General features: G+C 51.8%; 1 protein-coding gene across 1 annotated transcript in view; it reads right to left on the reverse strand.

Annotated features, from left to right (window-relative positions):
• Positions 1–10,672, reverse strand: part of SACK1F (scaffolding CK1 anchoring protein F) — a 35,938-nt gene extending 25,266 nt beyond the window's left edge. Inside the window, exon 1 of the mRNA XM_004437882.2 lies at positions 10,155–10,672. Within this exon, the coding sequence (XP_004437939.1) occupies positions 10,155–10,637 (483 nt within the window). The 5' untranslated portion in view covers positions 10,638–10,672. The remainder of the gene's footprint in view (positions 1–10,154) is intronic.
• Between the last annotated feature and the right edge of the window lie 4,280 nt (positions 10,673–14,952).

The following is a 14,952-nucleotide window of genomic DNA, read 5'->3' on the forward strand; positions in this document are numbered from 1 at the left end:
CTGCATCCTCCCACCCTTGGACTCTAGATTCATTTCAGTAAACCCCCACAGTCCCCGAGCGTTTTGGAGTGTGGAAAGCACAGACTTTGGAGTTGGGTCCCACACTGGCAGTGAAACCATGTGCTAGTTATTTAGCCCCTCTGAATTCTCCCTGGAAAGTGAGACTGCCTCACGGTTCTTGTGAGGATGCAAAGAAACGCCATGATGCCTAGACAGAATCTGGTGTGGTGCCTGCCCCTGATGGCCCCCCTGCCCTTCTTCCCTCACAGAGCCTGGCGTCTGCTTGATGCTCAGTGGCAGCTTGATGGGGATTAGCTAACGCAGTCCTGATCCTTCCCCATCTCGGCAGGGGGACCCAATAACAACCCTACACATATCCCTGCTCAAACACTCTGGCCCCCAACCACCTACAGAATCAAGCCCGCAGCCAGGCTGAAGACCCTCCATGTGCTTCCAACCCACTCCCCCCTGACAATAAACTTCTCTGTGTTCTCCAAACACACCCGCCGGCTCTGGCCCTTGTGCCTCGACTCATGCTGTCACCACCCTGTCCCTGTGGCGATGCCCTTTCCCTGTTGAGGTCCCTGCTTCACTCTTCCCTGAGGCTGTCCCAGGATCGTTCTCTGTCCCCAGCCCCCAGGGCAGCGTGTGCCCTCCCCAGGATGCATGTCTGCTCAGGCCTCTGTCTGAGCACATGGAGGTGGGGGACAGAGACCTGTCATTCCGTCCTGCACAGGGCCTGACACACAGTAAATGTTCTCAACAGAAGCCCTCTGCAGTGGGGGGCTGCCCTCGGGGAGTGGAGAAAGCAGTTTGGATCAGAGCCCTGGCCCACCAAGAGAGCAGAGCCCAGACCAACCGGGTCCTGTTCTCCACTGGAGGCCATGCTGCCCCCACGCCACCAGCAGGGCATTTGTGCCTTGTCAGCTGAGGCTTCTCAGCTGTCTGTCTGTAGCCATGTTACATTGTTTCAGCCTCACTAATTAGACATCATTAAACACCAGGCTCCCTCGCTGCACTGGCAGCCGCTGGAGCCCAACGCTGCCCAGCCAGGCCGCTTCCCCTCCCAGACCCCTGGGCCTTTGTGCAGAGCTCTCTTCCCGACCCTGCTGTGCCCCACTGGGGCTCATGCCTGTTGACCTGACCCTATGAAGCCGTCACTCTTGACACCCATACCACAAACTAGGTTGATGAAGGAGACATACAAAGGAGACCCCGCTTTCTCTCTGGAGAAAGAGAACAGACTGCACCCACGTGAGCAAGGTCAACTAATTGAGCCGTGAAGAACCATATGCGATCCACCGGGGAGTAAGACAGCAATTCTTTCTAAGATCCTAGGCCAGCTTTTCCTGCCCCACGGCGTGCTTCTGGGCTGACATCCCCGGCACTAAGTTGGTGTTAATTAGTGAAAATTATCTAATGCAAGCTCATTTTAACATTAGCTTAAAGCTAAACGTAATTAGGAAGATAAATCAGCTGCTAAAAAAAATCCAATGAAGATACACAAACGATTTTTAGGATCAGCTGCTGGTTTGGGTTCCTGGCCTGGAGCTCTGAGCACTATACAACACGTGGGCAGAGCAAGGCACGACTCAAGAAGTACCTACTGAGGTGTTTCTTGATTGACCCATCAGGGCAAGACAACTGGAGTTGGCAGTTTGCCCAGGAGGTTCTGCGAAGCAGCAAGGATAACTTCATGGCCACTGCCAGGTGATGCTACCTGGGGGGGTTCCCCAGAGAGGCAAGTGGAGCGTGCAGGGAGGGGTCCGGTTGGGAAAGGCAGTCAGGAGGGCGTTGGGGTGACAGGAATAAAGTGATTCCACGCACTCCCAGGCCTCCAGCCTTGCGCACACCTGCCCTCTGCCCACCCTCCCCTCCAGATCGGCTGCTTCAGCTGTCAATCCCCGGAGGCCTCTGCTCCCCTGGAGCTCAGTGGGAATCAGACTCATCTCAGTTCCCATCCAGCCCCACTATTTACCAGTGGTGTTACCTTGTCATCTGTAAAATGGAAAGTTGCTGGATTGTTGTGAAAATTAAAGGAAATAATATATTTTAAAAGGGCTAGCATGTGTCTGGCATTTAAGAGCTCAATAAATAATAGCTATAACCCGCCCCCACTGTACTGCAACTTATTTTCTTTTTATCTCCCCCATTGGACTTAAGGTCAGGGTCCACATTTTACACATGTATTTCTGGAACCTGGTACGTAGTAGGTCCTCAGTAAAACATGTTGCGTGAACGAGCAAATGTGAGGACTCTTCAGGCAGCCTGGGAACTCTCCTGGGAGGAGGAGTTAAGGACACTCACAGTCTGTCCTTGAAGACTCACCAAAAGGTAAAGAGCCCTGGTCCCTGCCCCCGCCCCCGCCCCAACCATCTGCTGACTCACTGCTAGAAAACAGAACAAAAAGAACATTTATCTGGAGCCTCCCACATGCCCAGACAGTACTGCGAGGGGCCCAACAGAATGATGACCACCGTACAAGCTGTGCTGGATGAGCTTACAAATTATTGGAAACTAGGGCCAGAGAGACTAATAACTAACTAGAAAAGCCACAGGCTCTTTTCCAGGGCTAAGATTCTGGCATCATTAGCAAGTCCACAGACTCCACGGATTTCAGAGAAGTAGAAAGAAAACTGGGAAAGGCAGCTAAGGCTGACTGGTCATGGTGCCTGGGGTGGCGAGGTGTGGTGAGGCGGGGAGAGCAGGGATTGCTAGAGTGACTCAGCCTGGGGGTGGGGGCTCAGGACAGTGCCAGGAGCAGAGGCAGGTGGTCAGCCAGTACCCACCCCAGGATTAGTTGTTCTCTGCCCTGCTCCCTGCACCCCCCCCAGTTGGAACAGGCTCTGCCTCGTACACTCTGAGAAAAGGGAGGTGGATCTGGCCGCCAGCCCAGGTGAGGCCGCATCCTCGGGGGTGAGAACATGGAGGGATGGGAGGTTGCTGGCTGGGAATCTCATCAATGTCTCAGCTTGTCAGTGAGGGCACAAGTCCCAAGGGCCAGAAAGTGGCCACTGAAAAGACAATATAGGTCCCTGGAAGCTACCTATACCCAGCTTCCCAGTGATATTGCCCCAGTGCCGCCAGGCAGAAAGAACCCTCCTTTCCCTGACTCACACAGATCAGAGCAGCCAGCAGTCCTATACTTGTTTGTCTCCGGAACTTGTCTGAGAGCTTCCCAGGGCCTGGATGGCAATAAATATACTTTGTTTCTGGCAGTTTGAAGGAAGAGGTGGCCCCAAGGGGCAATCCCCAAAGGTAATCTGCATTTGTTGCAGGACACAAGCCTTGAACTCAAACCTGGATAGAATCCAGCTAGCCCTCTATGTGAGTTAGATGACCTTGTGCTTTCCCGGAGCCTCTAGGAATCTCTAGGTTCCCTTGCAAGGTGCTGAGGGTTGGATTAATTAAAGGAAAAAACACGCATAGCACCTATCTTTCAACAATGTTAGCTCCTCATAACAGAAATCCCTTTTATCTGCATACATTACTCATCTTTTTCAAAATGCTCTCTTATAGTCTTGCATTAGAGTCTCAGAGCAATCTTGTGAAAGTAAGCAAGAAGGCAAGAATTATCCCCATTTTACAGATGCAGAGATGGAGGCCCAGCAAGGTCAAATGATTTTTCCAAGGTCACTTGGTGGGCAAGGAAAGAGACAGCCAGAGCAAGACCGGGGACACCTGTGCTCCCGGCTCCCAGCTGTGTACTCCTTCTCCTGGCAGTGGCCTGGCCTCCTGAGAGTACTGCCCCACAAACGTGGCTATGACACCAAGAGAAGGTCATGAAGAATGCGCCCCTTTACTGAGGCCCCATCTTCTACTTTTGAACTCCCTGGGAAATACCCATCCTCAGAGTTTCAGGGACCCAAAGTGTCCGATTTCAGAGGAACCAGGCCTAGCCTTCCCTCTGCTCCAAAGAGAGAAACACAGCCTGTCCCTCTGCGCCCCACCCTGTGAAAGCTTTAGTTCTGGGGAGTCTTTCCAGACTGCCCTTGGGGTCTTGGGCTGGGCTTGTGTGGCCAGTCAGGCCCTTCTGGATGACTGTGTGAGGGGAACACCCTCGGGGATCCCTGGTTTAGGAACTGGGGAGCCTCTGCGCCTCTCTGTCTTGTCTCTGCCCATGGCAGATCCCAGAGAAGATCCTTGGCTGAGGATTCAGATGCCACAACTTCTTGCAGACAGACAGCGGCTCTGACAAAACTCCACCACCAAATCAAGGCCAACAGATAAATGGGGTGGGGGGCAATGGGCAGCCACTCCTCTCACTCAGAGGAGGAAACAGGAAACACACCTGCACAGGGCCTCTAATCGGAACAAGGAGAAGTGACCCCCAACTCTAATCTCCTGGCTGGGGCACCCCCACTTCCCTCCCCTGCTCTGAGAGGAGACAGAGAAGGCGGCAGTTACTTTCCAAGACAACTGACATTTGTACAATACTTTCTCCATATCCTTAGGCTTCACACACAGTTTCTCCCTTGCTTTTCAAAACAACTCAGAAATCTAAGTATTATCCTCCCATTTTGCAGTCAGGAGCCTCAGAGAAGGAAGTGATTTACCCAAAGGAATACAGCTAGTAAGTGGCCAGATCAGGACAGAAACTGAGACCTTTCAACTTCAGAGCCTGTCCTCTGTCCCTGACGTGAAGCTGGGTCTCCACTGCTCAGAAATTCCGGCTTGGGATCAGCGATTGAGCATAAAGGAGAGAGACTCAGAATCCAACAGCTGGAGAGCCCGGGCTTGGCAGGGAAGGTGGGACAGGCTGGGGCAAGACTCCTGAAGGGCTGTGAAGTGCTCAGTCCCAGGAGATGCAGCTGCACCATTACCCACCAGCCTCTGTCTCTGGAACTGCCCATGTGTTTGAAACAGAGCCCATGTGGAATGGTCACTTCGCTCATGGAGGGAAGAAGGGTTGAGGGGGACAGTGTGTCAGACCTGCAGGTCATGAGCTGCCCTGAGAGGCCTCCTTTTGTGCTGTGCATTGAAATCAGACTTTCAAAAGGCAGCTCTGAAGCTCTAGATAAAGTCAACTGTCCCTCTGAGATGGAAGGGAGGAGAACAGGGAAAGGTATTAGGAGCAAGTCAAGTATTGGAACCAGATCTCAGACAAGGTGGTGAGGTGGCTAATGATGAATTATCAGACTCAGATTTCACAAACCAATAACACTTAAAAAAATTATATATGTAAACCGCTTTTTTGTTTTTTGTTTTTGCATCTGCTTTATGTCTATATCCCAATACCTAGCATGGTGCCTGTACAGAGAAGGTGCTTGGTACTATTTGCTGGATGCACTTGAATGAGGGAAGCACCGATTGAGGCCAGTGGAGGAAGACAGTGGGCTCTACTCAGTGGCAAAGGCTGCCACCTGCAAAGCTGAGTCTCATGGTACAACCAGCTGGAAACTCCAAGACTTTGCCATGCTCCCTGGTCATGTGTACCCAGCTGTCCAACCCCATCAGCTGCCCAGACCTCTAACCAGGGCTGCTAACCTGGCCAACCATGCCTCCTGCTCTGGAGCCTTTCCCCAACCCCCCACCCTGCCCCCACAAATTAGAGCATTCTTCTCTCTGCTGCCAGACACCTTGTTACAAGGGGGATTAAAGGAGTCCCCTGGGTAACAGGCAGGTCAACAGGAGACTTCTCCAGAAACTTCCTTCTCTAGAGGGATGCAGAGGGACTGGTCACCAATAGGAGACAGTTTCCAATCTTTTAAACAAATCATTGACTGCCTGTGATGGTACGGGCCCTGCAAAGGAGATGGTGAGGAATAAGATGGGGTCTCGGCTCTTCCAAAGCTCCCAGTCCCCGAGGATGAAATTCACTCTCCCAAAGCGAGCTGTGTGCCAGGCACACAGGTGGCACAAACGAGGCATCACATCTGGGAACAAAAAGTCACTTTTGGATTGAAAATTTGATAAAGTGCCAAGGAAAATGTGGCATCTGAGCCTGGCCCTGAAGGAAAGGGGACGAATCTGTCAACAGGCAGAGACTGGGTAGGGCCAGGCCTGCTACCCATGCACCTCTGTCCTCCACCAACGGGCAGGCCTGCTCCTCCCACTGCAGGAGGAAAAAAGGGGAGCAGCTCCGGGTTAATCAAAGCTGCTTAGTCCAGGGGCCTCCCTCTCCTGGTTGTGTTTATAATCTTCATGGTGTCATTGGTAATTCTGACCAGGGACCTGGGGAAGCTGTATAATCTCCTTGTCTTTGGCTGAAGATAAGTCATTTCACCTTTTTGGACCTCAGAGGCCTCCTCTGTGAAATGAGGATAATACTCTGCCTTATACGGTTATTGAGGCTCAAAGGAAAGGGGGGAGTTTGTGATAAGCAATGAAGAGCTGGGTAGCTGGTACATTTGGGTGTGGGCCAGGAATGCAGGGGTCAAGGGTCATTCTTTGAGGTGGGGGGACAGCAGGTTTTCTTCTGTTCCTGAAGTACAGGTAATACTCTCTAAACCTGCCCAGCAGCCTCAGAAATGGATGCCACCAGTCACAAGGGAGCCTGGGTGCAAAGAGGGGTGGATGTTTGGTGCAAGCTCATCCTCCCTGCTGTGTTGAGACATGCTTGCAGACAGGTCCTCTGCATCAAAGGTCCTTCCCTAACCTGGCTCAGGGGCTGGGTTAGTGCCCCTTCTGCCACACATTCTGTCAAGGACTCATCACACTATATTATAATGACGGTTTAGTAGACGATTAGGCTATTTAAGACCAGAGGTGTGTTTTATATGTCTGTTTTCTCCTAAAGTGCTTAGCACACAGTAAACCTCAAAATATTTGTACAGCAACCAAATGGATGCACTATCCTTCCCAATTGTTAGCCCATCCAAATGCAGTGGTTTGGTCCTCTCCTGTGCCCTTGCAAATAAGAACCAAGTCTACACAAGGTCTCGCATTAAGTCCACCGCCTGCAGTTACAGTGCTCTTAGCAGCCCAAGCAGTGGCAACCTCCCCTGGTCACCTGTGCCAGCGTGGGACAGGCCAAGGACTCATTTCTGGGTCCCTGAAGGCACCCTTTCCACCTGTAGTTGAAGCAAAGAACATCATTCAGTGACACTAAAATAAGCAGATCACTCAAGGGGAAAAAAACCAGCAGGAAATAACCCATCCCACAAGTAAACATGGGAATGTTTGAATGCTGGCTATCCAGTGCAGCCCAGAGGCCCAGAGAGCAGACAACTTAAGGCTGGCCGCCTCAAAGGCCTGCCTCCCATTCCACATGGTCCCACCTCCACACCCACAGGCTGTTTCCTCACTGGCCACCACCCTCTGCCCCTCCTCTCCAAGCCCTAATCATATTTTTAAAGTGTCCCCTAGTTAGGTTCCTTTCTCCATATCCCTGAGGCCTAGGTTCAGAACCCTCACTGATCTGCGGCTGTGGGCAAGTGACAGCCATCTGCCCTGAGTCTTAGTTTCCTGTTTGTCACTCAGGAATAAAAGGACAGCACCTCACGAGATTATTCCAAGGATTAAATGAGATAAAATACGAAACTCTCTGGCACACGGTTGGACGTGTGTCTGTCCTTCTGCCTCCCCTCCACAATCACCCGTGTCTCTGCCCCACCCTGCCTGCAGCAGCCGGACTCGCAGTGGCAACAAAGGAAATTCCCTCCCTCAGGGTGAAAAGGAAGGAGGAAGGAGCTAATGTAATGGCCATGGAAGGTTGCCTGCCAGTTGGACAAGCTGGGGTGAGGGGCAGGCAGTGGTCAGGGGGTGTAGCCTTTAGAGCAGAAGCTAGGGATCTGGGGCTTTCTATAACCAACCACATGACCTTTGGGCAAGCCCCCTTCCTTCTCTGTGCCTCAGTTTCCTCACCTGTGAAACAGGATCAACCTCTCTGCCCTACCTACTTCATGGGGTCTTTCAGAAGCAGGTGCTGTACAGACGTGAGCAGCAGTAACTAAGGGTGGGGGCCCAGTGGGCCTGGGAGTTGAGTGGGCACAGACAGGGTCTGAAGCTGCTTCTTTCAGGGGGGTGGTCAACTGCCTTGGACTCAGTTTTAGGACCCACGCACCAGGCCCCACACAGTACTCAGCTCCCACCAGGATAGCTTTCTTCCTGCCAGTCAGAGCTGCTTGCTGTTTTGAAGCAAAAATCTCTTGCTCCCGCTCCTGAGTCTCTTATGGAGAAACTGCTCCTTCCAGTTTCCTTCTCTTTCCTCTTTCGACTCTGTAATTCATCTCTCTCAGGAAGCCCTCCCAGTTTAGGCACATCCAGCCTCAAAAACTCTTCTAGCACATCCTCTACCATTTGAGTTTACTCTTGTAGGGCAAAGGCCACAGCTTATATCCTCCCATGGCTAGTGCCTGGCACACAGTAGGCACTTAGGAAAGAACTACTGGTTAAATATGCACATATAAGATTGGTTCACAATTGTTAAAGTTGTTAAATATTTAAAGAGTTAAGAACACTCCACCACGCAGAAGACTCCTAACATCCCACATGGGACTAGAAGCCCCACTGGGCAGGGGCCCTGTCTCTCCCTTCTTGTAACAGGGGTACACAACCTGCACCCCAGGTTATGATCAGGCTAGCTCCACTCACGCTCCTTGGTTTAATCCTGGTGCACCATCATCAAACAGTGAGGCAGGGTAGACAGTGGTTAAGAGCAAGGACTTCAGCGTTTGAATCCTAGCTCAGCCACTTACCAGCTATGTGACCTTTGGCAAGTTAACTGTTCTGAATCCAAAAAAAACGAAAATACCCATCACACCCAGATGTTGTGAAAAGCAAGAGACAATGTAGGTAAATCATTAGCACAGTGGGGGCTGGCACATGTTAAGTGCTAATAAATCAAGTTTCGTTAGTAGTATATCATGAGACTTGACCTCTGATCCCAGCTGCAGCCTGCTGCATAGGATTGTCACCAACATCCTTTTGTAACAAAGGAAGCTGTATTCAAACTTGCCTGTGTTTTGCAGAACGCAATATACAAAGAAAGCTCACGCAGACAAGGAGGAATTACTTAGAGAGGGAGGTGGAGATACGAACAGTGAAAAATTAACCCTTCCTTCTGGTGGCCAATCTACTTCCAGGAAGAGGAGCCCCACCACTGGTCTTTCTGGGTTAATCTTCCCTCCCCAGGCCGTTCACCTCCAACCACATGCATTGAGTTGTTAGAACAGTGAACCCAAGCTACTCCTGTGTATATTCTGAACTGGGCACCAAAGTCTGCTGGTGTTTCTTAACAACAGTGTAGGGGAGCTAGATTTAGCAAATCAAAACACAGAATGCCCCATTAAATTTGAAATTCCAATAACGAATAACTTTTTAGCATCAGTATGACCCATGCAATATTTGGGGCATACTACTAAAAAGTTACTCATTGTTGATCTGAAATTCAAATTTAATGGGGTGTCCTATATTTTATCTGGAAACCCTACCCAGATACCCCTACTGAAGGGCACAGAGAAAAGACTAAAATCTTCCCCCTGCCATACAACCTATGAGCCCCGCCAGTTTTCTAACCAGCCACCCTGGAAGCATCCTGTCATTTCAACCCTCAAGCAGAGCAGACCAATAAGAGAGAGCTTTCTCCTGTGCTGCTGGGTCCAACCACCTGCCTTGTCCAAGTGCTCGTCACAGCCACGCACACAGTAGGTGCTCAGAATACATTCCATTCATTCCAGGCTGCTTAGCTCTAGTGCTGGGCCCAGAAGGGAGTGTGCCCGCCAGGCCAGCCTGGACTCTGGGGGGCCTGCTAAGAGCAGCACGGCTGGGGTCGGGGTGGGGAGGTCACGCCACTCACTTCCTGGGGTTGTTTTGAAGATCAAAGGAGGAAATGGCCAGGGCCATGTTTTGTAAATCCCTGGGCAGCACACAGGTTATGATCACACCTCTGAGTGGCCCTTTTACACAGGGCCCCACAGTCCCCACTCTTCCCTAGAGAATGGAACTCGACAGGGAAACAGAGGCACAGAGCAGAGGAAAGCCAGCGCCTCTGGACACTGGAATAATGACTGTCCAGCACCCTGTAATTTGCCAAACACGTTCACCTCCATCCTCTCTAGAGGCCTCACCAGCCCCACGACGTGAGGGAGGGTTCGGGGCCCATTTTCCAGAAGGTGGTCAGAGCGGCCTGCCCCAGGCCCTGCCTCCGAGGTGCAGCCTGGTCCACGGGGCTGGTGGTGGGGTCCCACCGGTGTGGGGGGCGTGGGGCCTACCTTCTGGGCCTGTTGGATCATCTGCCTGACCACCTGCTTGAGGTGGGGCGCCTTCTCCTCCTTGGGGGGGTGGGTGAAGAGGGTGACGCGGCTCACACCGCGGTAGAAGCCAGTGTCGGTCCAGCCCAGGTCCAGCGGGGGCACCTCAGTGTCGGAGCGGTCGGGCCAGTAGGCCAGGGACTCGCTGGGCTCGGCCGGGGCCTTGGCCTTGGCCTTGCTCTTGCCCCGGGCGGCGGGGGCGGCGGCGGGGGCGGCGTCCTCGTAGGGGCTCCAGGCGGCGCGGAGAGCCTGGCGCTCCTGGCTGGAGAGGAAGTCCCGCAGCCGCTCCTTCTGGACCCGCTCGCGGTAGGCCTGCTCGCCGCCGCCCAGCAGCGCCTCCAGCGCGGCCCGCCGCCGCTCGCAGTAGTAGAAGGCGGCCTGCGCCTCGCTCACACGCTCGTTCACGTGCGCCTCGTCCAGGCAGCCCAGCTGGGACTCGGCCATGGCGCCCCGGCCGCCCGCCCCGGCCTCGGCCCGGGTCCCTCCGCCGCACCTGGAGCCGCCGAGGGGCGGGGCGCCTCACCTGGCCGCGAGGGCGGCCAATCCGCGCCCCCGGCGCGGCGGCCGTCGCGCGGGGAGGGGGGCCGCGCCCTCCGCCTCTGCGGGGCGCGAGCGGCGCGGAGACCGTGGGGGGTCTCGGGGGGCTCCCGGAGGACGAGGCCCGGACTAGGCCTGTGGGGACCAGCCCGGGCCGGGAGCCCCAGAGCGGGCAGGAACTTGGAGCGAGCCCGCAGTTAGACCCACGTGCGGCCCCGGGCCCGCTTCCGCCTCCTGGCCCCTGGCCGACTCTTCGGTGGGGGAAAGGTTGGGGACCTAACCCCTCCTGCTGCCGGGCCTGGCCGGACACGTGGAGGTGCGCGTTCATTTTCCCCGCTGGTGGGGCCCGGAGCACGTGTTCTGGCCGGCGTGCCTCTGGGGGGCCGATCTGACCGTTCCCCGCTGCGGGCCTGGGGGCCCTGCTGCTACGCCGGATTGTGACGGCTGAGGATTGTGACGGCTGAGGAGGGACGGTTGGTGTGCAAAAGCGAAATGCTAATAAAACCCCCAGCTCCCTGCCCACGCGTCCCAGTTCTGAGATCAGAGGCCTCCGGGAGCTGTCAATCCAACACCTTCACCACGACAAAAATTTCTTAAAAAAAAAAAGCCACCCCAATACAGCAAGAATGTAAGCAGCACGGTGGAATTTCCCCCCCCCCATTTTAATTTGAAGTGGGGTGTGTGTGTGTGTGTGTGTGTGTGTGTGTGTGTGTGTGTTTGGGCAAGATAGGCTGCCAGAGGCCTGATTACTATATTAGTGATTCAAAATATATGTTTGAGCTCAAGGAAGGAAGCCACACACACACACACACACACACACACACGCATCACCAGCAGCAGCAGCTCTGCTGTTTCCCATTGGATTATATACAATCTTCTTAGTCATTAACATATTATTTTGTTCATGCACTGCTGTACAATTTGATTCTCCACATTCAAAATATTTTCAGATCATAGCAACCAAAGATTCACATTTCTCTCATTTTATAGCACAGCATCTTAGAGCTGGAAGAAGCTTTAGAAACTAGTCCAACCCCCTCGTTTTATAGATGAGGAAATTGAGGCCTAGAAACATGTGGTTGCCCAGGTCACCCTGTAAAGGGGAGGTAGCTCATGGGGGCTCCTAGATTCTCTATGTCTCAGAGACCTTTGCCCTACATCACAGCCACCTTTGCCTTTTCTACTTCTCTTGTGAAATGACAGAAGGTTATTGGGGACCTGGTTTTAATCCCCGGGAATTTGAAGAGGTTGCCTGCTATTTCTGGGCCTTCCTTTGATGGTCTGGAAAAATGAGGGTTAGATCTTCAAATATCTGCAAGTTTTGTGACAATAGTCTGTTCTGGCATCCTGTGTCAGATCAGGGATGGTGAACAGAGTGGTGCCCATCATGTCACCTGTGTCCTCTGCTACCCTTGGAAGCCGGAAGGCCTCACTTCTAATAACACTCCACTCTTAAGTACAGAATAGACAAATTTCGTCTTTAGATGGGAGAGCATTTAGTTTGTTTCCTAATGACTTGAGGCCCTACAAGATGCCAGACTCTGCGCCCTGGGGACACAGGGGAGCTGAGGGCAGTGAGAGAAACAGACAAACAAACACACAGGAGAAAAACACAAGTGTGATGAAAGTGCTTTAATAAACTCAATCAGCAGTGCTTTGGGAGCAAACATTTACTCAATGCCTACGATGTGCCTGGCATGCAGTATGTGCTCAGTACATATTTCTTTTAATTTTATTTATTTTATTTTTTCCCCCAAAGCCCCAGTAGATAGTTGTATGTCATAGTTGCACATCCTTCTAGTTGCTGTATGTGGGACGCGGCCTCAACATGGCCGGAGAAGCGGTACGTAGGTGCGCGCCAGGGATCCGAACCCGGGGCCGCCAGCAGCGGAGGGCGCGCACTCAACCGCTAAGCCACGTGGCCGGCCCACATTTACTCAATGCCTACGATGTGCCTGGCATGCAGTATGTGCTCAGTACATATTTCTTTTAAAAAGAATGAATTATGGCCAAGAGAAAGGTATATGCAGGGAGCTGTGGGGACTATGAAGGAGGAAGAAATTAATCTGCCCAATGGGATGTGGATGAGAAGGACTTCACCTGGCAGGAAGGGATTTTGAGTGGAGCCTAAAAGGATGAGAAGAAATCAAGGAGGAGAGAGGGAGTGAAGAGATTCCGGGCAGACGAGTTGAGACGGTATGGTCAAAGCATCACGCTGGCAGCAGGCACAGTTCAGGATACTTAATCCTCAGAGCCTTAGTGTCCTCATCTGTAAAATGGGATAACAATGCTGACCTCCTATGACCTCCCAGGTTGTTGTAGGGATTAAATGAGATCCCGTGTCTGACTGGTAGAAAGTAGTTTACAACAGTGCTTCTAAACTTTACTGTGCATAGTAATCACCTGTGTCGGGGGCAGAACTCTTGCTAAAATGCAGATTCTGATTCAGTAGGTCTGAGGTGATGCCAGAGGTTCTGCATTTCTAGCAAGCTCCCAGGTAATGGTGGTGCGGGTCCATAGACCACGCTTTGCATAGCAAGGATTTCAGAGGCCAGTGAATAAGAGCGTGAACTTTCGCGTCAGAGTCCTGATATGGAATCCCACTTTCCTGTGTATCCCTGGGAAAGTGACTTCTTCTTTCTGAGCCTTGGTCACATCAGTGAAGTATGGGTAATAATACGTCCTCCCTAACAGGGCCGTGTGAGAAGGGAAACAAGTTAATGGATATACACCACTTAGCAGAGTGTCTGGCACAGCGTAACAGCTGGTAAAGTTTAGTTAGTGATATAAGCGTGGGAAGACAGGACTGGAAAGAGGGATGTTGGGGTCAAATTGTGGGGACTTTGACATTAGATCTTATTCTGTAGCTAGAGGGAGACCACTGACGGTTATTAAGAGACTGATATGGTCATTAAAAAATAGCAGAAATTACGTGCCAGGCACTGTGTTAAATATTTTCTGTATATTTCCAATAAATTCATGTAATCCTATTAGAAAATTATTATCCCCATTTTACAGGTGAGAATCCTGAAGCACAGAGAGGTTCAGCAGCTCACTCTAGGTTACCCAACTAGTAAGTAGAAGAGCCAGGATTCAAACCCAGAGCAACTGACTCCAATACTTGCCTATCTACTCACCTTGCCATAATGCCTCAGTTAAGGATGCTAGAAAGGGACAGTATAAAGAGATAGTGTTCCCCTTGTTTAATAATTGATTCATTCAACAAACATTTGCTGAATGCCTAGCCTTGCGCTGAGGGTTAGAAACCATTCACTCATTTACCAAATCCTTCTTGAGTCTTGCTAAGCACCAGGCCCTGTTCTAGGTGCTGGGGGTGCAGCCTTGAACAAAACCAAGTCTTTACCACGTGGCGCTTACACTGAAGTGGAATGATTAAGACATGGTGTTTGCTTTCAAGGAGCACAAATGTTATGTGACATGAGCTGGAATTGGACAGAAGGTTAGAATCACAGCAGAATATTTTAGTAACATTGGAAAAGATCTTTGCTAGATCTAACAGGAAACACTAGTTGTGAAACACACTGTGGCCTTTTCGTAGTATTTCTCTTTACATACCGATGACTTACTTATGCAATGAATATCTTTGAGCAGTTACTGTGTACTAGGTAACACGCTTGCCACCGAGAATAAAAAAGAGGAATCAGGCCTGCGAGCTAGCTGCCCTGGTGGCTCCCTTAGTTTAGCTGGGAGTCAGATACCCACAGCCACCTTTACAAGGCAGGGTGATAAGTGACACAATGGCATTCACAGATCGATTGCAGGCTATGGAGGCATTTTAATGTACAATTACCTATTTTGATTCCCCCCCTTTGCCCCCAATCTGATAAAATAGACTGTGAAAGGGATTACTGTGAAGTGTTACAGATGAATAAACTGAAGCTCTGGGAGGTGAGATGGCCCGTTCAAGGTTATAAGCTAGCAAGTGGAAATGCTGGGACACACATCCACGCAGCCTGATCCCCAGGCCTTCCACCCTACCACACAGCTAAATACGCTGTGCATTATTAGTGGGATTTTAAAAAAGCCTTACCAACTGGGAAAATGATTTCTTTTAGGCACAGGCTCTATCTGCTTCGAGACTGGGGACACTCCATGAGGCGGTGACACCCTAGGAAAGCCTCTGGTCCTCTACTGGTCCCTCCAGTCCTGGGTCTGGAGTTCACCTGAGCTGGGGGGGGCCCATCAGGGTTGCGTTTCCAAC

The sequence above is a fragment of the Ceratotherium simum genome, chromosome 25, assembly GCF_057802395.1.
Source record: "Ceratotherium simum simum isolate JZ-2026a chromosome 25, ASM5780239v1, whole genome shotgun sequence".
Lineage (NCBI taxonomy): Eukaryota > Metazoa > Chordata > Mammalia > Perissodactyla > Rhinocerotidae > Ceratotherium > Ceratotherium simum.